The 23,100-nt window shown below is 36.8% G+C and overlaps 6 protein-coding genes and 1 non-coding gene across 18 annotated transcripts in view; 1 reads left to right on the forward strand and 6 right to left on the reverse strand.

Moving 5' to 3' along the window:
- The window catches only part of LOC127958344 (uncharacterized), a 43,931-nt gene extending 38,887 nt beyond the window's left edge, over window positions 1–5,044 (reverse strand). For all 3 annotated transcript variants that reach the window (XR_008154014.1, XR_008154016.1, XR_008154015.1), the window contains exon 1: window positions 4,898–5,044. The gene's annotated coding sequence lies outside the window, so the exon portion shown is untranslated. The remainder of the gene's footprint in view (window positions 1–4,897) is intronic.
- The window catches only part of LOC127958339 (uncharacterized), a 34,911-nt gene extending 29,867 nt beyond the window's left edge, over window positions 1–5,044 (reverse strand). For 2 of the 3 annotated variants that reach the window (XR_008154013.1, XR_008154012.1), the window contains exons 1-2: window positions 4,898–5,044; window positions 4,138–4,782 (exon numbers count right to left, since the gene is read on the reverse strand). Coding sequence is in view for 1 of the 3 variants with exons in the window: in XM_052557165.1 (XP_052413125.1) it covers window positions 4,309–4,779 (471 nt within the window). In the remaining 2 variants the exon portion in view is untranslated. Of the gene's footprint in view, window positions 1–3,853; window positions 4,783–4,897 lie in introns of those variants that run through there. The other variant, XM_052557165.1, reaches the window with a different exon arrangement.
- LOC127958343 (uncharacterized) overlaps window positions 1–5,044 on the reverse strand; it is a 34,911-nt gene extending 29,867 nt beyond the window's left edge. For both annotated transcript variants that reach the window (XM_052557174.1, XM_052557173.1), the window contains exon 1: window positions 4,898–5,044. The gene's annotated coding sequence lies outside the window, so the exon portion shown is untranslated. The remainder of the gene's footprint in view (window positions 1–4,897) is intronic.
- A 1,218-nt stretch (window positions 5,045–6,262) lies between these two features.
- On the reverse strand, window positions 6,263–7,254 carry LOC127958337 (uncharacterized). Its single transcript, XM_052557164.1, has 2 exons — window positions 7,122–7,254; window positions 6,263–7,014 (listed from the first exon to the last, which is right to left on the reverse strand). Exons 1-2 carry the CDS (start codon window positions 7,131–7,133, stop codon window positions 6,553–6,555), a joined length of 474 nt encoding a protein of 157 aa, XP_052413124.1. The 5' UTR covers window positions 7,134–7,254; the 3' UTR covers window positions 6,263–6,552.
- On the reverse strand, window positions 7,196–10,154 carry LOC127958336 (glutamyl-tRNA(Gln) amidotransferase subunit C, mitochondrial). Of its 2 annotated transcripts, XM_052557163.1 has the most exons (6): window positions 9,810–10,154; window positions 9,608–9,658; window positions 8,673–8,842; window positions 8,309–8,412; window positions 7,951–8,019; window positions 7,196–7,317 (listed from the first exon to the last, which is right to left on the reverse strand). In XM_052557163.1, the coding sequence occupies exons 1-5, from the start codon at window positions 9,978–9,980 to the stop codon at window positions 7,958–7,960; spliced, it is 558 nt and encodes a 185-aa protein (XP_052413123.1). In that variant the 5' UTR covers window positions 9,981–10,154; the 3' UTR covers window positions 7,196–7,317; window positions 7,951–7,957. The 2 variants fall into 2 exon arrangements, with proteins under 2 accessions (XP_052413123.1, XP_052413122.1); XM_052557162.1 differs by lacking the exon at window positions 7,196–7,317 and having other exon boundaries at window positions 7,907–8,019; window positions 9,810–10,153.
- A 49-nt stretch (window positions 10,155–10,203) lies between these two features.
- On the forward strand, window positions 10,204–10,276 carry trnak-uuu (transfer RNA lysine (anticodon UUU)). The gene has a single exon. It is a non-coding gene; the product is annotated as a tRNA-Lys (tRNA).
- A 464-nt stretch (window positions 10,277–10,740) lies between these two features.
- The window catches only part of LOC127958851 (small G protein signaling modulator 1), a 33,880-nt gene continuing 21,520 nt past the window's right edge, over window positions 10,741–23,100 (reverse strand). The window contains exons 11-28 of one of the 6 annotated variants that reach the window (XM_052557880.1): window positions 22,132–22,295; window positions 21,242–21,371; window positions 20,857–21,021; window positions 20,239–20,365; window positions 19,803–19,867; window positions 19,534–19,679; window positions 18,985–19,113; window positions 18,403–18,585; window positions 18,197–18,268; window positions 17,748–18,090; window positions 17,416–17,660; window positions 16,633–17,271; window positions 16,417–16,541; window positions 15,370–15,452; window positions 15,145–15,254; window positions 14,604–14,700; window positions 14,120–14,287; window positions 10,741–13,891 (exon numbers count right to left, since the gene is read on the reverse strand). In XM_052557880.1, the coding sequence (XP_052413840.1) occupies window positions 13,803–13,891; window positions 14,120–14,287; window positions 14,604–14,700; window positions 15,145–15,254; window positions 15,370–15,452; window positions 16,417–16,541; window positions 16,633–17,271; window positions 17,416–17,660; window positions 17,748–18,090; window positions 18,197–18,268; window positions 18,403–18,585; window positions 18,985–19,113; window positions 19,534–19,679; window positions 19,803–19,867; window positions 20,239–20,365; window positions 20,857–21,021; window positions 21,242–21,371; window positions 22,132–22,295 (3,080 nt within the window). In that variant the 3' untranslated portion in view covers window positions 10,741–13,802. Of the gene's footprint in view, window positions 13,892–14,119; window positions 14,288–14,603; window positions 14,701–15,144; window positions 15,255–15,369; window positions 15,453–16,416; window positions 16,542–16,632; window positions 17,661–17,747; window positions 18,091–18,196; window positions 18,269–18,402; window positions 18,586–18,984; window positions 19,114–19,533; window positions 19,680–19,802; window positions 19,868–20,238; window positions 20,366–20,856; window positions 21,022–21,241; window positions 21,372–22,131; window positions 22,296–23,100 lie in introns of all 6 variants that reach the window. The other 5 variants (XM_052557883.1, XM_052557879.1, XM_052557878.1 and 2 more) reach the window with 5 other exon arrangements.

A 23,100-nucleotide genomic window follows, 5' to 3' on the forward strand; every position in this document is an offset into this window, starting at 1 on the left:
GAATGGTGTTATGTAGTTATACTGTTATAACAGTTTAGTCCTTTCCTTTCTTCATGTAGGCTACCTCATAAACATCAAAATCAACCTCATAAAATAAAACACAAAAATATTAACTAGCCATCTTCTTGATAATTTCATTCACACATTTTTGAAGTTAAAGCAGCATATATGGCTATAAAGTTAAAATAAAAGTTAATTTAGCAATGAACTATTCTGAATTATTTAACATAACACACAGTATTGTTCAAAATAATAGCAGTACAATGTGACTAACCAGAATAATCAAGGTTTTTCGTATATTTTTTTATTGCTGCGTGGCAAACAAGTTACCAGTAGGTTCAGTAGATTCTCAGAAAACAAATGAGACCCAGCATTCATGATATGCACGCTCTTAAGGCTGTGCAATTGGGCAATTAGTTGAATTAGTTGAAAGGGGTGTGTTCAAAAAAATAGCAGTGTGGCATTCAATCACTGAGGTCATCAATTTTGTGAAAAAACAGGTGTGAATCAGGTGGCCCCTATTTAAGGATGAAGCCAACACTTGTTGAACATGCATTTGAAAGCTGAGGAAAATGGGTCGTTCAAGACATTGTTCAGAAGAACAGCGTACTTTGATTAAAAAGTTGATTAGAGAGGGGAAAACCTATAAAGAGGTGCAAAAAATGATAGGCTGTTCAGCTAAAATGATCTCCAATGGCTTAAAATGGAGAGCAAAACCAGAGAGACGTGGAAGAAAACGGAAGACAACCATCAAAATGGATAGAAGAATAACCAGAATGGCAAAGGCTCAGCCAATGATCACCTCCAGGATGATCAAAGACAGTCTGGAGTTACCTGTAAGTACTGTGACAGTTAGAAGACGTCTGTGTGAAGCTAATCTATTTTCAAGAATCCCCCGCAAAGTCCCTCTGTTAAAAAAAAGGCATGTGCAGAAGAGGTTACAATTTGCCAAAGAACACATCAACTGGCCTAAAGAGAAATGGAGGAACATTTTGTGGACTGATGAGAGTAAAATTGTTCTTTTTGGGTCCAAGGGCCACAGGCAGTTTGTGAGACGACCCCCAAACTCTGAATTCAAGCCACAGTACACAGTGAAGACAGTGAAGCATGGAGGTGCAAGCATCATGATATGGGCATGTTTCTCCTACTATGGTGTTGGGCCTATTTATCGCATACCAGGGATCATGGATCAGTTTGCATATGTTAAAATACTTGAAGAGGTCATGTTGCCCTATGCTGAAGAGGACATGCCCTTGAAATGGTTGTTTCAACAAGACAATGACCCAAAACACACTAGTAAACGGGCAAAGTCTTGGTTCCAAACCAACAAAATTAATGTTATGGAGTGGCCAGCCCAATCTCCAGACCTCAATCCAATTGAGAACTTGTGGGGTGATATCAAAAATGCTGTTTCTGAAGCAAAACCAAGAAATGTGGATGAATTGTGGAATGTTGTTAAAGAATCATGGAGTGCAATAACAGCTGAGAGGTGCCACAAGTTGGTTGACTCCATGCCACACAGATGTCAAGCAGTTTTAAAAAACTGTGGTCATACAACTAAATATTAGTTTAGTGATTCACAGGATTGCTAAATCCCAGAAAAAAAAAATGTTTGTTCAAAATAGTTTTGAGTTTGTACAGTCAAAGGTAGACACTGCTATTTTTTTGAACACACCCCTTTCAACTAATTGCCCAATTGCACAGCCTTAAGAGCGTGCATATCATGAATGATGGGTCTTGTTTGTTTTCTGACAATCTACTGAACCTACTGGTAACTTGTTTGCCACGTAGCAATAAAAAATATACTAAAAACCTTGATTATTCTGGTTAGTCACATTGTACTGCTATTATTTTGAACAATACTGTATATTTCCAGACTTTTCAAGGGCCCTCTCTTCCTTTGGGGCCCTGGTAATCAGTACTGGTTTTACCTACCCCCAGTCTGACGCCCCTGATTTAAAGGCTCTTTACTGTTTGCCAGTGTTTTAAAGAGGGTTATTTTGTTGTATTTAAAATGTGAAGGGCACATTTCACTCTGCATTTATAGCAGCTTTAATGGTAAGAAATAAAATATACTTATTACTTTTTTTGTTGTAAAAATGAAGTTTTCCTTTTTCACAAAACACACAATAAGTTTTAAATATTCATGATTGTTTTAGGAGAAGTCGTGGCCTAATGGTTAGAGGGTTGGACTCCCAATCGAAGGGTTGTGGGTTCTAGTCTCGGGCCAGCAGGAATTGTGGGTGGGGGGAGTGCATGAACAGTTCTCTCTCCACCTTCAATACCACGACTTAGGTGCCCTTGAGCAAGGCATCGAACCCCCAACTGCTCCCCGGGCGCCGCAGCATAAATGGCTGCCCACTGCTCCGGGTGTGTGCTCACAGTGTGTGTGTGTGTGTGTGTGTGTGTGTGTGTGTGTGTGTGTGTGTGTGTGTGTGTGTGTGTGTGTGTGTGTGTGTGTGTGTGTGTGTGTGTGTGTGTGTGTGTGTGTGTGTGTGTGTGTGTTCACTGCTCTGTGTGTGTGCATTTCGGATGGGTTAAATGCAGAGCACAAATTCTGAGTATGGGTCACCATACTTGGCTGAATGTCAGTTCACTTCACTTCACTTTTAAACTCACCCCCAGGCTTGGTTTCCTTTCCAGTGATTATTCAGCAACTTTCTGTTTCCATACTTCAGAAAAGCAGTGAGTATAACAGGCCATAAACATGATGCAGGATACAAACATGCAGTAGTGTACAGAGCTTGAAATCTCATGGACAAGAATTACGTCATAGTGAGATTTAATGTGAAATTTTGTACTTTGTTCCCTAATGCTTCTATTATTATTACTTTTACAATTTTTTATTTAGTTATTTGTGTAACGTCCATTAACTGCAGTAATATGCAACACTCAATAATAAAGGTTCCAAGTGTGTGTTTTCACAGTGATGCCATAGAAAACAACCATTTTTGATTCCCCAAAGAACCTCTCGGTGAACAGATCATAAAATATTTATTTTATAATAATGAATCACGCTGACTTTAGATTAGTTGGCAACGAAAACGAAAAGGTGTTTCTGTGGCGGGGGGGCGTGGTTTAGCGAAGTCTGCAGCGGGAGAGAGAATCAGGAGACGAGCGGTAAGTGAGTGGTTTGGGCAAAAATTATCATCACCTGTTTCTCGTTCTAGTAATTGGCGTGGAGAGAGTATAAAACGCCAGGAGAAACGGATGCAAGCGAGAGAGAGACGGACTGCTGACCCGAACCGGAGACGGAAAACCGGAAGGAGTAAACCGGAAGTTTGACAGAGCGTGTCAGAATAAGAGTCACCGTTTGGGTGTTTGTGATTTTCTTTGTTCTTTGTTTAGTTTTGGTTAAATAAATACGTCAGCAGTCCAGCCGACCCCTTTGTCCTCTTCCTTGCCACACGAACTTACTACAGTTTCATTGACAGCTGCTTACACAACCTTTATTTTTCATTCTGCTCTTGAGTGAATCATTGGTAAGAGGGTTTTCCCCATGATCACATGACGAGGGAAACCCAGGCGATCCAGACACACCCTACAGAGAGACACACACCCTCTAGAGCTGAACTTATGCAGCGTATCAGTCTGAGAAGACTCAACACTTTCCATTCATTATCATGTGTCTTATACCACGTTATGTGTTTGCTTTCTGGAGACATGTTACCCATATGACTATGTGTGAAAATTGTGATGAAATATTTGTTTACATAGAGCTATGTTTTCTTTAAATTGCAAGATTAGTAATTCAAGTATTAATAGCATTTACTATAGTTATGTCAGGCTTTTTGGGAAAACTTATTCAGTAATTCACAAAAACATGAGAACCACAGAACAAAAAAACTGGAACTTTCTTCAAATGATTTAAGTTTTTATTATTATAGTCACAGTGAAAGATCATTCATCATGATCAAAGATACAGTTATATACAATGGAATTATCCTCATAAGTTCTGAAGAGGGTTGGGCTACACTTTATTTTAAGGTGTCCTTTTTACTCTGTTATACTGAGTAATATTGATTAACTACATGTACATATGGTTAAGGTTAGGATTAGGGTTGACTTGGGGATACTTGCATGTAATTATGCAGAATTTACTGTTATTATAATAGTCAGTACATGTAACAAGGACACCTGAATGTGTTCCCCTGAAGACAAGTGCAGATAAATAGCCAACAATGGAATTGCATGAGTTCTTAAGACGTTATGAAGCAAAAAATAATAATTTTAACAGCGAGTTTCGTATACATCATTAACAAATCTAAAGAGAACACTTTTTGGTCCTTTTTGCACACATTCACCCGATCACCCTCCTCGCAGACGGAGAGTCATGTGAATGCTGCTTCCTGAGCTGATGTCGTATTCCTGCAACTTTCTGCCGGACTCCAGCTGTCTTCCGTTGAAAATCAGTCTCTGCTGGTCCACGGGGACTCTCTCTTTGCGGTAGATCTTAGCCTGGAGCTGATCTACGGTCTCATTGATATCCACTTCATACGTCCCGGTCTGGCCCTTCTCATTCCTGACGAACACTTGGAAAGGTCCGGGGTTGGTGATGAGCAGACTGACCACTGATCCAGAGTGCAGACCGTAACTGCTGAGGGTTCGAGACTCATCCTCAAGGCTGATACGCGAACCGTTATCGGCAGACAGCTTCTGTTTGTAAGAAGGTTCTCCGATGATCTGAGAGATGAGTTTCTTCAGTTCACCAACTGTGGCTCCACCGCTCACTTCCAGACGCTTCACATCTCCACTCAGCAGTCTTATTATCAGCTCCATCACCTTTCAGATGAGATTAAATATAAAAGAATTAAAAACTGACAACTACAGCACCATTTAGTTACTTAAAACTGGAGTTAATGTTAATGCTCAATATTTTCATGGGTATGTGGCTTACCTGTCTGGTTGTTTAAATGCTTTGCTTAATATGGCTTTCGCTGAATGTTATCTTCAATAAGTCTTGTAAGTCGCACCGCTTCTGGTTACAGTGAGCAAAGGCGTGAACAGCCTTTATAAAGCGTCAGCTCAAGCCCCGCCTCCAAACAATGTTTCGTTTCCATAAACTTGCTCAGTCACTTTCGGTTTCCATTCTCAGCAAATCCACAGGATGTTCAGCGCAAAAAAATAAAAAATAAAAAAAAATTAAAAAAAAACGAACTCAACAACAATTCAGATATGAAATATTCATTCAATTCAATTCAATTATTCATCCATTTATTTATTTATAAATCTTGTTTATATATTAACTCAGCCAACTATTTGTGGGTCTATTTGGGAAACTAAAAATAGAAATAAGTGCTGTACATTTTACAAGTTGAAGGCCTACATTCTTAGATGACTAATAGTTTAGTCCTTTCCTTTCTTTCCTTAATCTACCTCATAAACATTACAAATTACTTAAATAAATGTAACAAAAAAAAAATGAATTAGTCACCTTTCATTCACACATAACAGGGAATCAGAGATCTTTGGAATGTGAGAATGTTCCACCTGCTGATTGGGGAAATCCAGGTAAAGTGAAGCACGTCATACAGAGTGAATACACCTCCATTTGTGACGACACTGCAGTTCAAGGTCACAGTTTTGTTTTCTGTTCTGGTGTCAGTTATGCCTGCTGTCTATCCATTATATGATAAAGTCTAATCAGTTCCACCTGAGACGTGGCAATCTCGTTTCTGGACTAATTATAGTATGAACAGTGTTTGTGTTTACTGTCCAGGATGAGCTTATCCTTCACTAAATATTCTGAAGACACTTTTGAAGTTAAAGCAGCTTATATGGCTACAAAATTGAAATAAGTTTAAATTATGAAATTCAAAAAGTATTTATTATGAACATGAAAGGCAATTAATATATGTTTGGGTGCAAGCTGCTTCTTTGTCAGTTTTGTCACAAAATGTGTGTTTGCTGGGTCAGTTAAAACAACAATAATCTGTCAAATATTTAATATAAATATTGACAAATTTAGCATTCACATCAATCAATAAATGAACCGAGACGTCTGACTTCAAACTGAGACTGAATTATCCCCCACAGTCAAATAACGGTGTTCCAAATATTTATTTACAATTTGTGTAAATGAGTTGACAGTTCATGGTCGTGACAGACAATATTAGCAGTTACTTAAAATAATATTAAAAGAAAGTCACATAACAACTCACCAAAATGTGATTTTTTTTTTAACATAACTTATTTTCTGTTTTGAGTTATGGTGTGAGGCAGTGGCATAACAAGCCAATAAAACAAACAAAATACACAGGACTAGTTTAAGAATTTACATTTTATTTAACAACAAATGTTGGCCAGCAGCACATATGTAGAAATCTTAAACTGGAACTCTATGAGTAAAGTTACACTTATTCCAGATTGTATCAGCTTAATAAATTACATAACTACATTAAATCAAAATGAAATAAAATTAATATTCTGACACTAGATATTAAATAGAATAGGTGATAAACAGGCATAAATACATGACATTTCTATTTTAGAATATTTATATATTTATTAATGAATTGGATCATTTCTTAATCCTGGTCGCGCTGATCTCTATTAACCACCTCGGAGCCGGAGAGTCATGTAAATGGTGTCTCCTGACTTGATGTTGTAGTCTTGCAACTTCTTGCCAGCCTTAAGCTTTTCGCCTTGGTAAATCAGTATCTGCTGGTCCTTTGGGACTCCCTCTTTGTTGTAGACCTTAGTCTGGAGCTGATCTACGGTCTCATTGACAGCAACATCATACGTTCCTATGTTGCCTTTTTCATTTTTAACCAACACCTGGAAAGGTCTGTTGATGACCAGGATCACAACTGAGCCTGATCGCAAACCGTATTCGCTGAGTTTCCTGGAATCAAGGTTGAAAATGGAACGGTTCTCGTCAGAAAGCCTCAGTTTGGAAGGAGGCTCTCTGAAGAGCTCAGAAATGAGCTGCTTGAGGTCTCCAACCGTGTCATCACTTCTCACTTCCAGACTCCTCTCATCTCCGTTCATCACTTTGATTTTCAGTTCCATTACCTGTCAAAATATGAATTACAAGCATTAAAAACTATCAAAGCATCGGCGGCGTATTTAAAATCCGTTTACATAGATGCTATTTGTGTTAATATTTTCTTGCGACTTACCGAGCTGTTCATATCTTCTGCTGAATAATCTATTTGAAGTCAGGTAAATCACTCCAGCGTTAAATAATGAGTCTCTGGATGGAGGTGAGCATTTAAAGCCTCAACTGAAGTCCCGCCCATAAACAATGATGTTTCGTTTCTGAAAACTTCACAACGTCACTTTCTGTTTCCATTCCACCTGAGCACGGGTGAAGGCCTGTCATTGTTCAGCAGTTTATTGTTTAGCAACAATGCATGCTTATTCAGTTACATCAGAACCAAACCCAGAAACATTCATCATTATCTATCTATCTATCTATAGATATAGAAGACAATCTGAATTATTATGTGCATAGCTTATATATACAGAATTCTGATTGTTTTTATGTATATTAGACAAATAAAAAAAAGTGTGTCAGAACAAAAATGTTTGGATTATTCTGTTCATTCACATTTGTTTTGTGAATGAAATTATGATTATTTGACGTTCTGTAACATGTCCTTCTTGTTGTCTATTTCTTAGATTTGTTTATTTAACTGTGTTTTTATTTGTGTTTGCTTTATTTAACCCTCTCAAGGCAGGTGTTGCAGATTTGCAACAGTTAAAAACGAAAAACCTTATTACTCCAGATACATATTTTATGTATCTGGAGTACTAAAAACTACTAAAGGTTACTAAAGTTACTAAAACTTAATTTGAGCCTGAGAGGGTTAAGCAAATCAAAATAAAGAGACCATGAGTGATAGAAAGGCATCATCCATTTCCTTAAATATGTTTGGAACATTACAAGACATAGTACACAAGATAAAAATAAATATTTATTATAATGCAAGTCAGATCTAATGTTACATTTCAGTCAAAATTCAGAGTCTTTAAGCATAGCAGATCTCTCTTCTCTCTTAGGCAGTGGGATGTTCCCTGCATTAAAAAAGAAATATTGATTATTCATAAGCAGTACACATAATCAATTAGTTATATATACATATATTTAATAAAAAAAAGCACAAAGAAAATTTAACCAAGACACCTCTGTTCTAATCTGGCAGGCAGTAGAATTTAAACAGTGAATTCTAGTTCAGGCCTTCTCTGGTTAAATCAATAATTTATATAAAAACCTCAATACTAAATGTTAGAATGGAGATAGATTTGTTCTTAAGTTCTCAAAGGACATCTTGTCTTTTTAGTAACATGTTTAGTTTTTTTTTACCTGGAGGTGCAACAAAGTACTCCTCTACAGTGTGTTTGGCCAGCTGGAGCAGCTCCTCCGCACATTCACCCTCTGTTACCAAATCATCTCTCAAATACAGCTCTCTGCACACAACAGCAAGTTCAAGGGAAAACACTGTACTTTGAGCAAACCTACTTTGAGTGTCTGGGAAGAGCAACCACCATTTTCCATTGAGAAAATATAACAAACATAAATATGGTTTTGAACAATATTTACAGTCAACAAATGAAAACACCATCAAAAAAGGTCTTATTTCAGTGGATGCCCCTAAACTGAGTGGTAAGACTAGCACACTGTCACACTTGTAAGAGTTGATGTGAGCATCAGCAGGATTCTTAAGTACCTGTCCTCTAGAACTGAATCCATCGGCTCCACGCCATCAGTATTAATGACATGAAGCTGATCAGCGAATCGAATGGCTTTCTCCAGACAGTCCACCCCTTCTTTACTGCCAAAGTCAACGAGGGCTAATCTCTCCAATTTGTCCACTAAATCTGGGGAGACTCTTGTTGGCTGCAAATAAAATTAAACATGGTTATATTGTTATGTCTTTTAGAAAAGCATAAATTCTTCATTTTTATATCTGAATGAGATTGATTGCCAAGTACTCTTAAAAACTAAATACTGAATATATATATATATATATATATATATATATATATATATATATATGAACACCAATCAAAGTTCTATAATAAATGTGTGTTTGTGAATGTTTATATATAGGCCTAGTTATATATAATGTATGTACAAAACATGCACAAATTAATCTATCAACAGAAATAATATTATGTTTTTAATTAATGTAATCACTGTTTAGGGCATAACTTTGCACATAATCATCACAGTGGCGAGCAGCTCAGTTTCTGAACTATGTTTTTCTGCAGCCATCTACTGCAAGGTTGAAGAAACATTGTAAAAAAATGTCAAAGTAAAGCTTTATCTTTATGAGGGCATCTGTTACTAATGCTCCAGTCATGCCACTTTTTGCTGAGGTTGTCAACTAGGTAAGGAGAAATATGTGGTGACAAAATTGTCGGAGGTGCACATTTTGCCCACCTGCCCCATACTGTCGTGTCTTGTAAATAACTGTATTTGCGTGCTTTTTCTGAAAACCCTAAACCAACTTTGCATGTATAAAACTCACTGGTACATCAGTGTTCCTCTCGCTCCCTCTAGTGGTTTCTACATCAATAACAACCCACACCTGTATTTCAGTATTTCACGAGTAGCCTACAGCGTGAGCTGCGTAAATGTGCGTGCAGAAAGAGGCCTTACCGATGGAAGTTGATTTTCTGCTATGGGCTCCCATGTGGGCGCCTGAGGAACCTGAAGAATTAAACAATGTGCGAAATATTTATTTTAACGTTGGATAATATGTTCAACATAAAACATTTTCTCCCCTATTGATGGGTTAATTCACATCTTGTATACATTTATTAATCCCAACACAATAGACCGCGAATTAAGAACACTTTACCTTGGAATTCCATGCGGAGTTAACGTTACTTGATTCCCGTTTGCATGTCCGTGACCAGAACGTTCCGCTGCCCGATGCAGTATTGTTTAGAGCGGGCAACGTTAATATTCCACACCGAGGATGCAAAGGCCGCAGCGCACTTGACGCTTTCGCTGCACATTTACAAAACATGTTAATAATGACGTTCAAAAGTTTGTCACGTTGCTGTGTGCGCCGAGTCGAATTAACAAAGCAAAAGCTATAAGGATTTCTCTGTTGCGAAGGACACAACCACAGACATCCTACCAAAAAATAAAGATGGGAAAAAAACAGTACTTTACCGGAAGTTGTCGCTTTTTTTCTCTACAGAAGTCAGTATCTTCTGATAGAGACGTTGCAGCATCGTACTGCAAGAGCCCGGATAGCTCAGTCGGTAGAGCATCAGACTTTTAATCTGAGGGTCCAGGGTTCAAGTCCCTGTTCGGGCGGAACATTTTTAATCTGCCTTTTTGAGAAGTACGCAGGCACAGACAATGCAAAAAAAAAAATAAAAAAAATAAATAAAATATATATATATATATATATATATATATATATATATATATATATATATATATATATATATATATATATATATATATCATATTTGCTATTAACCTAGTTATACACATGATAATAAAAAAATAATAAAAAAAAATCATTTTTTATATATAAAACACAGAATTCTAATAACGTATAATTCATTAGAATTCTAATAACCAATAAAAAATTGGTATATAATGCATTCTTGCATATAATATATATATATATATATATATATATATATATATATATATATATATATATATATATATATATATATATATATATATATACACACACATAGGCTATGCACACACACACACACAGACACTTAATCATAGCCCACAGAAGCAGTAATATGATGATAATATTTGTTGGAAAAATAAGAACAATTCCATTTTATTTAGTTTTTTTAAATAAGTACATTTACCATTTAATATATATTTAGATTTTAACACTTTGTAGTGATTGACCACAGTGTAGCAAGAACATTCACAATAAAAACAGACAAAATGCATACATTCAGATATAAATAAATACGGAACAACACATACAAATTATATAAATTTGTTTTTTTTCTTCTATTTCAGAATATATTTTGCACATGAAGAAATCAACAAGATTCGAAGCAGCAGAATTATTAACACCTGCTCATTTCAGGATCACATAGATTCTGCAGATTAGATGCAAATTCATGTGTTCACAGAAGTTTGGAATACACTTTGATTTTGATCTGCTTTACTATTCTTGCTTAAATGGTCATTTTTAGCCTTGTGTTAAAGATCAAACATATGAATAATTATACTTGTGATTCGATACACTTTCTGATTGCACCTCATTGTGGTTTCAGACCCGTAGCTGTACTGGTTTGATCATAGGATCAACAATTCATTGTGATTACAACGTTATAATATTAGATCCATACCAGAGGAGTGTGGTTAGTGTGGAAGAAGAAACGCAATGTACATTTTATACAACAATTTCGTAAGGAAAAATAAATAAGAGCACTGATGAGTTTCATTTCGTGTGAATATTAGTGTCCATTCTGAAAACCATGTAGGCAACGACACCAAAGTTAATAATATAGATTCTCTCTATATAATAAATATAGCATGTAACATATTTTCTGTACAGTCCACAAACAGCAAGAATACATCAAGCAGACAAGGCCTTGTGGTAGTGATTGTGAGCTGTCCACACACACACACACACACACACACACACACACACACACACACACACACACACACACACACACACACACACACACACACACACACAAACATCAAATCCTAATGCCAGGTATTCATAAGCTGACTGAAAACATGACACCAATGCACTGGAACACAGTACTGACTCAAACATGACATAAACCCATGAAAACCCCCAAATTATTATTCAGTTCTGTAACACAAAGAGAAGAAACTTACGCACAATTTTTTCTCTGTTCTAAATCTAATACCTAGAGGCATTCCTTGGTATTGTCTAATAATTTACTGTGTGATATGATAACCTGATCTGATTGAATGAAACAACTCACAGTAAACACTGACTCGGAAATAAGCAGGTTTCAGAAACGACTAAAAGCACAAGAAAATCCATATAATATTAAAAGTGGCACATCAGAATACTAGTAAAGTCATACAGAAGCTTTACGAAGGCGGTCACACTAGATTTTAGGCAAGAAAAATCATCCTTTATATCTGTAACAACGTATCGTACTCTCTGGCTTCTGTTTTTTAATAAATTATAAATAAAATGAAATGTTTAAATATAATACATATATTATCTGCTACATAAATCTACTACAGTTTTCCATGGCATTACAAATCAAACCTCTTTTTAATGTAAATTTGTATAAAGTACAATCTATGAATACACTACTGTTCAAAAGGTTTTAAGGTCAGCTTTTTAAAAAAATAAAAATACTGTTATTCACAAAGGAATAATTTGATGCATCAAAACTGACAGTAAATACATTTATAATGTTACAAAAGATTTATATGAAAAAAATAAATTATGTTCATTAGCATTCTCCACAAATATATTAAGCAAAAATTCAGTTTTGCCATCACAAGAATAAATTACATTCTTAAATAAATTAAAATAGAAAAGTTTTTTAATATTATTTTTACAGTCCTGTTGTTACTGCATTTTTTAATCAAATAAATGCTGACTTGGTGTGCATGGGACTTCCAAAAACTTAAAAAAAAAACCAGACTGATCCCAAACTTTTGAACAGCAGTGTACATGTGCACTCCATATATGTGAAAGCAAATGCAGCATGAAATCTAGTGTGAGCGTCTCTTAGCAATAAAATGCACCTGACCTGAACTTCTGAACTATTGCTCTGTCTAAAAACCTAGTGAGCTGCCTACAAAGGCAGCATTTTAAGGCATCATAGGCACATTTCTGCAACATGATGCTGCTTTCTAAGATATGTTCTACTGGTCAAATATTAAGGCAGCATGACATGAATGAAGGAAATGTTTAAAAATACTTGTTTTCATTGGCATGTATCAATAAAGTTTTAAAGCACAATATGTAAGATTTTTTAAAATATGCAAAAACCACTAGAACAGTGATATATATGTATACTAACATAATCCCAAATTTTAGAAAAATGTTTAAATCCAGAGAAATAAGCAATTTTAACTAGAGACACAGACCGTGTCCATAGTGACATTGTGTCACCTGCCAAATGACGCAATATATTCTGATTCCTGGTTTTGTTTTTTTAGAAAACATGAAGATGCTTTAATATGTTATGTTTTTTATTAGACAGGGTTGAAGACGACAACTCCCATAATTCCACACTCACTCACGGTGTCATCAAACTTCGCCTTTGTTTGTTTTTGAATATGCACCCTCTAGTGGTGAAAACTCACACATTGTGCCTTTAAATCTGATTTTAACTGACTGTTCTACCCAGAATGTGTGTGAGTGCTATGTACAGTATGTGTCATTATATTAACTTGAAAAAAAACATACTAACACCAAATTCTACTTGAATCAAGTTGGAAACAAATCAGTCACTTGTGATGTTCAGCTTCAGTTTATGTAGGCAGTAGACAGCAAGGCAGCTCACTAGGTTTTGGAACAGAGCCCATGAGTCACTAGTGACTGGTAATCCTAACTGCATTTTAGACACAGGAGGAAAATCCATGTCAAACAGTGAATGACCACTCATTAGCAGCATCTGCTTATAAAATTTGATGTACTAAGATGTTCAGGAAAACCTGATTAAAGAACCAGAGCAGTCTATTAAAATCGCACACTGACCGATTGCAGGCAGATCAAGAAGTTTGGCATTGGCAATGTTACCATGAATCTCATTAAGCTTTGGCCAAATATTCCCTGTTGTTTTGTAGCAAGGGCTGATGGGTTACACTGTGAACATGATTTAAACAACAGAGGTGAGAGGTTTCAGAGTTACTTGTTCTCTATAAGCGTCTGCACTTTGCAAACCAGGTCTCGAGCCAGAGTCAGAATTTGCTTGATATTGTGATGCTCAGCCATTTCTGAAAAACAAAGGTGATATGAGAATGCATCTACTTAATATTTGACTATGGTGGTGGATTTTTTTGGTTACACAATCCTCTTTTCTTTAGATTTCAAATGTTTGTGAAGGACAGGTTATATAGCTACATTATATGCTTGTTGCTGATGTCTTTATATATATTTTTAAGTGGTTTATGACATTGAGATTTATGTTACCATACCAGGGTGAATAATGAATATATAATTACCATTGAAAAACTTGATGATGTCTGTGAAGTCCATATTGTTTTCTAGTATGATGTCTCTGTATATCTCCACCAATGAAAGTGCAATGAAGAGCCCAAAATGACTGGAGGAGACACACTTAGCCGCCCAGATGACCTCCCAAACAGCAAACACATCATCATACACCAACTCTGAGGAAATGAAATATGTATGTTAGGCAAAGATGGCGATAGTAACTTTTTATTAGGCAAACTGTTCAAATGTAAATAAATAAGGGAGTCAAAGCTGGAGAAATTCCTGTTTCAGTCATAACTTAACCAGTCTGCATGGACAGCAGGGGGAGCTGTCATTTCTAAGCAAAATATGGTTTCATTTCATTGTAGATGAGAACTAACAGAAGACATTTCTTCTTAAGTGTCACTTGTAAACGCATTGCATGCAAGGCAGCATCAAAGGCAGCTTAAACCATCTTTATTCTCATAATATATCTTATTTGAAAGACATTACCTCTTTTAAAGTCAAGAAGAAACCAGCGATAGCAGAAGTAGAAGTGTGTGTAGTCTCCGTTCTGATGCATTAGCTCAAACAGCTCTGCGTCTAGAATCTAATTGCATACAGTGAAGAGTCAAAAGATCCACATCCACATTTGTGGACCACAAAACCAGTCTCAAACCCAGTCTAAGTGTCAAAATTGAGAAGCTTTCCATTGATGCATGGTTTATTAGGATCAGACACTATTTGGCTGAGATACAACTATTTGAAAATCTGGAATCTGAAATACTGAGAAAATCATCTTTAAAGTTGAGCAAATGAAGTTCTTAGTAATGCTTATTACTAATCAAAAAATAAAGTTTACGGTAGGAAATTTACAAAATATCTTCATGGAACATGATGAAACATGAAATCTATAATTTTGACCGATACAATGTATTTTTTGGCTAATTCTACAAATATATCCCAGAGACATAAGACTGGTTTTGTGGTCCAGGGTCACATTTAAAGACTGGTTTTCAAACAAGCATGAGAGAAAAATATCTAGATGTTTGACCTGGATGAGAGATCTCATATTGGCAAAGTGTTTGTCCATCGCACCTCCATGAGGAAAATTTTGATTCATCCTTTTCATTAGTTCAGTGAAACAACTAAAAGCCATGGCCTCTGAAAGATTCAATAAAAATAGACAAGAAAAGATAAGCTTACTTGTTATTATGTAAACAGTGGCATGAACTCGCAAACAGATGAAGAACAGCAGTTCACACAAAGACAGACTCACCATCATCTAGAATAACTAGCAAGGGAGCGAGCAGGTCACACATGCCCTGGACATATCCAATTTCCAGGTGCTGCCAGATATAACTGCAGAAATGGACAAGCCATTATATGCGCTGGTCAGGGATATTTGAGCTACATCACAACACCAGATGTTCTGAGGAGTTTAATGTGCTTTGACACGCAGTTGCAGTCAAAGAGCTCACTTCCAAGTCTCTATAATAGTATGGGCTCAAGATATGACTTAATGTAGTTTAATGCACGTTTTACCATCTGCCATCATACATCTGATTACTTAGAAATATTGATGCACTGGTATTAAAACTACTATTCTTTTCATAAATGGCCAGTGTTAAAATTGTATCCTATAGTCTTCATTAAAAACTAAAACTAGTTGTTGTTGTTGTTGTTTTTTTTTTTTAGGTAATCACAACATTAGAATATACAGTAACAAAAAATGGATACAAATTTTTTTAATTTACTAAGGATTACATTTGATCATGCATTTAATTATTAATGTTAGCCAAGTTTAATTTAAAGTGAGCTCTAGATGATGGCAAAGGTAATCTAAAATGTAAAATGCAGTAAATTAACATGTGAAATTAAATATAAAAAAATAATGCTTTAATGTAATCAAAAGCAACAGTGAAGACTTATAAATTCTATTTTAAGGCATTTTATTTCTATTTATGCTCTTCTGAACTTTTTATTCATAAAATAATCCTGAAAATAGAGCTGAAAAAAGATTTCCACAAACATATTAGGCAGCGCAAGTGTTTTTAACATCAATAAAAAAAATTAATACAAAAAATGTATGGAGTAACAAACCAGCATATTAGAATGATTTCTGTAAGATCATGTAACACTGAAGATTGAAGTAACGATGCTGAAATATCACAGCTTTTCATCAAAGGAATACATAACATATTAAAATCAAGTTATTTAAAATTGTAATAGTATTTAACAATAGGTTTTACTGTATTTTTGATCAAAAACAAAACTAGAAGCGGAGTAAAAATAATGAATGCTCATAAAGGAATGATTTTATTACCTGCACATGATGTTGCGCAATTTTTCCAAGTTAGCAGGAGTAAAATACCAGTAATTTCGGTCACAGCGCTGAACGTCTTTATCAATGCGATGCAGATTTAGAGTGTACAGGTCCAAAAGCTCTTGCTGCAATTACCACAAAGGTGAATATATTTATATAGATAATATAGTTAACTATGTTCTTATATAAAAATACCTCTATGAAACACATGCTTACAGAACAAGTGGTGCCTATATAGGCAACTGGAGCGGTAGCTTCATTCTTCTCAGCGTTTACAGCCAGTGAATCCAGCTGTGGGCAAAGACTCTCCATCTCTGGCTCCTCAGAGTCCATTCCTTCAGAGCTGGGCTTTCCATGAGCTTCCTCCAGCCTGAGCTCCAACACAGCTACAGCTGTCCGCTCACTAGCCTTCCTTTTAGGTGAACTCTTCCTTTCCCAAACCATGGACACTTTAGCTGTAGGAATCTCTTCCATTTGAATTGCAGAGGGAGACTCGTCTGACTCAGTTGCATCTTGGGCTTCACCCATCTCTCTTGTGCTAAAAGCTTCATGCACCAATGGGACCACCGTCTCTTCAATTACTGGAGCTTTCCTCTGCATTTCTTTATGTGTGCTCTTCTTTGAATCATCCGTTCTTTCTCTTAGCTCTGTACCAATGGTTTTTGGGAGAAATGATGTTGCTTTCCTCTTTACTGTTGTTCCAGCTCCACTGGGTAACTCACTGGTCTTGTTTTCTTTCTCATCACTTGGTTTTAAAGCTCTTTGTGTGCCACTAAAATCATTGGCGTCATCTATGCATGTCTTGTGGTCTTTAGCTTTGTTTAATTGATTGGTTTCTTTCTCTGTATCATCGTCCTTTGAAACAGACACCAGTATGTCAGCTATAACCTTATGCTCAAGTGCATCTGATACCTTATGATCTTTTGTTGCCAAAGGTTCCTCTGGGATTGCTATGATATCTTTAATTCCCATGTGGGACCTTTCAGTGTCCACACTTACCGGATTCTCATTCATCTTCTGCTCTGAAGGAGTGGATTCCTCGACCTCTGTCACTTTGGGAATTTCTGCCAGTGCTTCATTTTCTGATGTCAAAGTCCTCTCTGGAGAGTCGCCCGCTTCCATTTTGGTCATGTGGCTGCGAACTGCTGCAGGAGCCTCAAAGGCATCTCGAGCCATCCTCAGCCCCTCAGTCTCCACCTCTGACATTTTATCGGAAAGGCTCTCTGTGGCCTTCTTGCTTTTCTCTGATATTGCAACCAGAGACAACACTTTGTTAACCTCAATTCTACTATAATCTCTCACACACAGTTTCTCAATCGATTCGGTCTCACCTTCCTCAGTCACCTCACCAGATGAACTCGCAAATCTCTCCTTTGATACTGCTAGCTGTGGTTGAGCTTTAAGGCTTGGGTCATGTATCCCACTGTCCTCTGTGCTCAAAGAGTCTGAGTGACCAGAAGTAATGGAGAAGTTTCTGGAAGAGGGTAGACCGGAGTCTGGAGAACTTGTGCCATTTTGCGGTGTTCCATTTGAGATTTTGGAAACCTGTTTTGCGTCTTCACACTTGGGTTCGGACTCGATCTGGTCGACTTCTTCTACAGACTCAAACACCTGGAAAAACAAACCAAACGGAAGAAAGCTACTCCAGGGGAAGGGGTTTTGGGAAGTGAAGAACTACCGGGAAAGAATGAGGAACATCAGTCAAGGGGTGCACCATTTGTAATCGCATGCAAGTTTTAAGGAAATGTCAAACATTCATGTAATCAAGTCTTAATCTTACTTGAGTACTGCTGCTGGAGTCGCTCTGCAGCCTGGAATCTCTTTGCCTGCCTGAACTACAGCTCTGCGAGGACTGAATGACAAACACAACACATCCCTGAGTAAATACTACAAAAATCTAAAGCAAACCTTCCAGTCTGGACTTGAAGTTTTCAGTGCCTGCCAACAATGCATTTTGGTCTTTGAAGGTCACTCGGAGACACTGACCTCATTACTGACGGTGGAGTCACGGTGCATTATTCTCTGTGTGACGCTGTCTATACTCGCCCCAGACGAACACTTGGCTAACGCCACAGCGTGCTGTTCTTTTTCTCTCTGTCTAACAATGGCCTCACACCGCAGCCATTCGCTCATTGTCTGCTCGTAGCTTGCCCGCATCTGCTCATCCACCTGCAGAGTTCAGAGTATAAGAGACGGCAACATCTTACAATGAAACCCACTCAGTAACAACGTAACAAGTGCTTTGACTCACAAACTATCTGAAATCCAATTAATCTGGCTTTGGAAAGAAGTTGACAAAAACGAAATGTTTGATGTATTTATCAGAGGTAAGGGAATCAACTGCCCTGGAATAGGCAAATATGTCATCAAGTTAATCTCTGGAAATCTTACAGAAAATAAAGACTGAAGTCATGCTCACATTTTTTTGCAGTTAAAGGTTGTTGCATGAAAAACACTGAGTTTCCAATCTGCATAGGGATTTTCCCTGGAGAATTTGGCCTGGCAATGTAAACATGACTGCACCTTAATACTGTTTGAGAGGATGGTTTTACCAAAAAATACACTTACCTCTTTTCTGTCAGCCTCAGACATCCCAAATTGGTAATGACCCAGCAGGAAAGGCCAGACCTCCTTTCGCAAAGAAGGCTCAACTCCACCGAAATAAACTAGCCGCAGCAACTCCTTCTCCTCAATAGTCTGCAGAAGAGCAGGTACACGCTGACTCCAAAATGGGTAAACTGACTTCCATGCACAAAATGGTACAAATGGTATTTTAATTCATTTATTTGTATTTATATTTTTCCACCTTTTTTACTGTTTATCAGTCAAACCAATATATATACACACATACACACTGGTTTGCATATAAGCACACTAACGATTACAGCCATAAGGCTACTTCTGTATCGATTTGATATTGATTTGCAACATTTAGAGCCACCACTCTGGCACTCAAGCTCTCAGCATTAGTCATCCAAACATACTGTTTATGTGATAGAACTGAGAGAACTCTGATTATGGACAAATGAATATTAATGAGTGTCTGGCGAAGATGCTCATTTAAATATGTCTGTTTTGGACTGCAGACAGGTTTGTTGTGTGCTTGTGCATGCTTACACTGCAATCTTGAAGAAACTTCTGCCACACTTCTGTCGTGAGGCCTCCATAGGCATCACTGGGCACATCTGGCTCCACAATAGAGTGATTGACAAGGCCAGACAGGTGAGTGCGTACCGTGGACAGGTGACGGCAGTACGCCAGCCCTGAGAGGGCAAAATATGTGTGTGATTGATTGAACATGAGAGAAATTTGAGAATGTGAAGGTCACATTTGATGGAAAAAGATGGTGTTGTAAGATGATAAATTTATGAGTAACGGATACAAACATCCATAGAAAGCCCGAGAGATGATTTGGTTCTTCATGTTGTCACACAGCAACTTCAGAGGGGCCCTGCAAATAAGATATTTTTTACCCTTAAATATATGTTTAACAGTTACATAATTTAGGTTTATTTTACTTTTGTGCACGTAACATATAGGTTTTAGATATAAACAACAAGGTGTTTCTTGAGTATGAAGTAATACACAATTGTGATTTTTGGTAAATTTAAATGTAAAAAAATACAACAACAACAACAACAATAATAAAAATAGTCATTGCAGTAGTAGTAGTTGTTATAAAGTTTACATTTCTACCCAAATTAAATGTAAATTCTACTTTGTACCTCAGACGCTTATTCTTATTCATCTGCAGGTTTCCTTTCAATTCTAATCAAATGAATCAAAATGGACTTTACAATTACAATCATTCTGTCACTGTACCTTTCATGATTGCATCCATTGGGCGGTGCTCCATCAGAGAAACTACTCTGTGAGCAGGAAGAGCAAGATGATTTCCTTGGTGTTGGGTGCCACATGTTTGATCCCTGATCCATCAATTCTGGTGCCACTAACAGACAAACACACACAGAGAAATCTGATTATGCATTGAACATCTGGATACAAAAAGGAACTTATGTAGTTAAAAGCAGAGCAACAAGAACCCACTATTACACCCAGCTTAAAAAAAAATTAATGCAATAATATCAGACTGCATGGATTTAATGTAGTAATAATGGCTGCCGTGACACTCAAAATGAACAGGATCACAGTCCATGTCAGATTTAAAAGCCACTATTACCATTACAAACGCTTATGCTCATTATATAGTAAACATAAATTTCAAGTCTCCCGGAAAACACTCAACCATTACCCCACAATTAACCAAGGGTGACTAAATTTCACTAGAGGAGGACTCCTAAACAAAACAGAAAACTCACACTGGCAACTAAGCGATTGCTTGCAGACGCAGAGACCATAAAAGCAAGCATAAACCAGCAAGAAGTTGGCGCATCAGACAGATACATGAACACATAAATGAGTGGTGACAGGGAGAATTACAGCTGAGCTCAGGGGAGGATGGAGACTCTCCCGGGGAGCTGCAGTGGCGCTTTGGCATCACCAGCGTCTGCCGTTTAGGAAGACACAGCCCTCTCGAGTTCAGGGAGAGAGATCGGGCCAGGCGGACAGTACCCAGTGAGAGATGGGAGGACTGGGTAAAAGTCACTGTAATGAGTCAAAACATCTCTGTAAAACCAAAGGAATGTTTGTGACGGATGACATATGAATGGTTAAAAACCAAAATGACAAACAATACCTAGATGGATACAAGAGGTCCTTTTTCCTACTATCCACTTCTAAAAGCTTATATTAAAATGACCGTACCATAATCAGGAAACATTTACTGGCTCAAGAGCTTGTTTGATACCATGATTCAGTCTCTTACCAAATTCTGACTGGCTGTTTGGGAAAACAATGCGGAAGACATAATCGGTTGCTTCTTCCTCTTCTTTGTCTGAGACAGAGTCTGAGGATCCCTGTGGACATCTCTTCTTTAGCTTAGGAAATATTTTACCCTGGAAAACGAAAAGTGAAGCATCAGTTCAATATACATGACTGCAGATGGTTAGCAATATGCAATCATTAGTGGAACAAATTATTTTTTCCATTTATAATTAATATGTAACACACAAAATGAATTGCAATCAACAGATTAATCAATCAATGCACACAAATAACAGCACAGTGAGAGATTGTACTTGAACTAAATAATAGCGTAGAAATTACATAGAATGAGAAATCATTCTAACATTCTGATTTGGTGCTCAAGAAACATTTCTTATTGCTATGAATGTAAAAAAAAAAACTGTTTTTGTGCAATTTAATATTTAAGTGGAAACCATGAAATGTTTTGGATTATTTGAAAAAAAAAAAAAAAAAAAAAAAAGATGTTTTGGAACAAATCTCTTTACTGTTATTTTGATTAATTTGAGGCATCCTTGCTAAATAAAAGCATTGATTTCTTTCATAAAGAAACTCTTACTGCCCCTGTACTGTACTGAAAGTAAAGTATGAAGTAGAAGTATATATAAAAATATAAAAAGTTAAAAACACTGTGATTTAAGGGTAATATCAAACAGAGTTATCTTAGACTAAAAAAGAGGACACTAATGAAAAATACTTGGTCAAATAATGAAAATATTTTTCACACAGCATCGTAAAATGCTGAAAAGTTATAATCCTAATGGAAGAACAAGAAATTGTAAGTCCATATTCTGAATTTAGAGTAAGTGTGCATATTGGAGAAAAGTGTACCATGACAGATCACTTCCTCACCTTTCCTCTCTGGGACCAAAGCGGCGGGTCTAACTGTCCGTGAGGCAGCAGCCCATTTTCCAGACAGGAGAGGAACTGTAGGAGGTGACCACCGCGGGGAAAACGAAGCGGTGGCCTTTGAATCCCATCCTGACTAACCAGAACCACTGTTCCCCCACAGTCCACTGCAGACAAAAATACATACACAATGGAATTAATATGAAATAAAGTGACATGTTCATTGACATTTAAAGGACACGGTCTCTCGCTATCACATATTACTAGGTTAAATACTTGAAGTGAACTCTTCTGTAGCATGCAAAACATTTCCTCTCTTAACTGTATCTAATATCTGAATCATCATAATATTCTTAATATTGAAGCCATTACACAGCCTGTACAATAAGGAATCATTCATTGGCATTGTTAACAGAATTACATTGCTTCAGAATCTGAGTAAAGCCTCACTTTAAATTCTCATCTTTCTTCAGAAACAATTATGTTCTCATTAATTCTGCGCTCTCTCATCGGTCCGCTGGTCTTGTGCTTGGATGAATTTGAAAAGGACAAGTACAACTGAGGACACTGGCTGAATATTTGAGTACAACCAAGTAGATTTACTTCACCAAAAGAGACTAGATACTGATTAACGTTAGATATGCTTTTAGCCTTCAGAAACTCTGTAGGGTGCATGAATGTTGGAGAATTTTGTACTATCACATTACAGTCATATTATATGTTACGTATTTAAAAAACCACTCAATGTGAGCTAGCAGCATTAATGTGAAGAATCTAATTTTAGTTTCAGTTTTTGTTTTGTGCCATGTGATGTTCCATTCCTTTAAAGCGATGTGTTTTGGTGCGCTAACGCCCGAATCAGTTCAATCAAGTAATGTGCATGCTTTATTTTAAAAAGAGTTAATAAACGCTGCGAAAGAGACTGTTTCATCGGCACGTTCTGTGCATATTGGTTAATATTTTAAATAATGA

The sequence above is a fragment of the Carassius gibelio genome, chromosome B5, assembly GCF_023724105.1.
Source record: "Carassius gibelio isolate Cgi1373 ecotype wild population from Czech Republic chromosome B5, carGib1.2-hapl.c, whole genome shotgun sequence".
NCBI classification, from domain to species: Eukaryota; Metazoa; Chordata; class Actinopteri; order Cypriniformes; family Cyprinidae; genus Carassius; species Carassius gibelio.

What these genes read in the sequence shown, in the direction of transcription:
- LOC127958336 (XM_052557163.1), bottom strand. Translation starts at nt 9,980, where the DNA reads ATGTTTTGTAAATGTGCAGCGAAAGCGTCAAGTGCGCTGCGGCCTTTG. An exon ending in GATTCAGTTCTAGAGGACAG is followed by an intron (nt 8,413 to 8,672) that starts GTACTTAAGAAT and finishes TGTTGTGTGCAG; the next exon opens with AGAGCTGTATTTGAGAGATG. An exon ending in GTACTTTGTTGCACCTCCAG is followed by an intron (nt 8,020 to 8,308) that starts GTAAAAAAAAAC and finishes TTTTTAATGCAG; the next exon opens with GGAACATCCCACTGCCTAAG.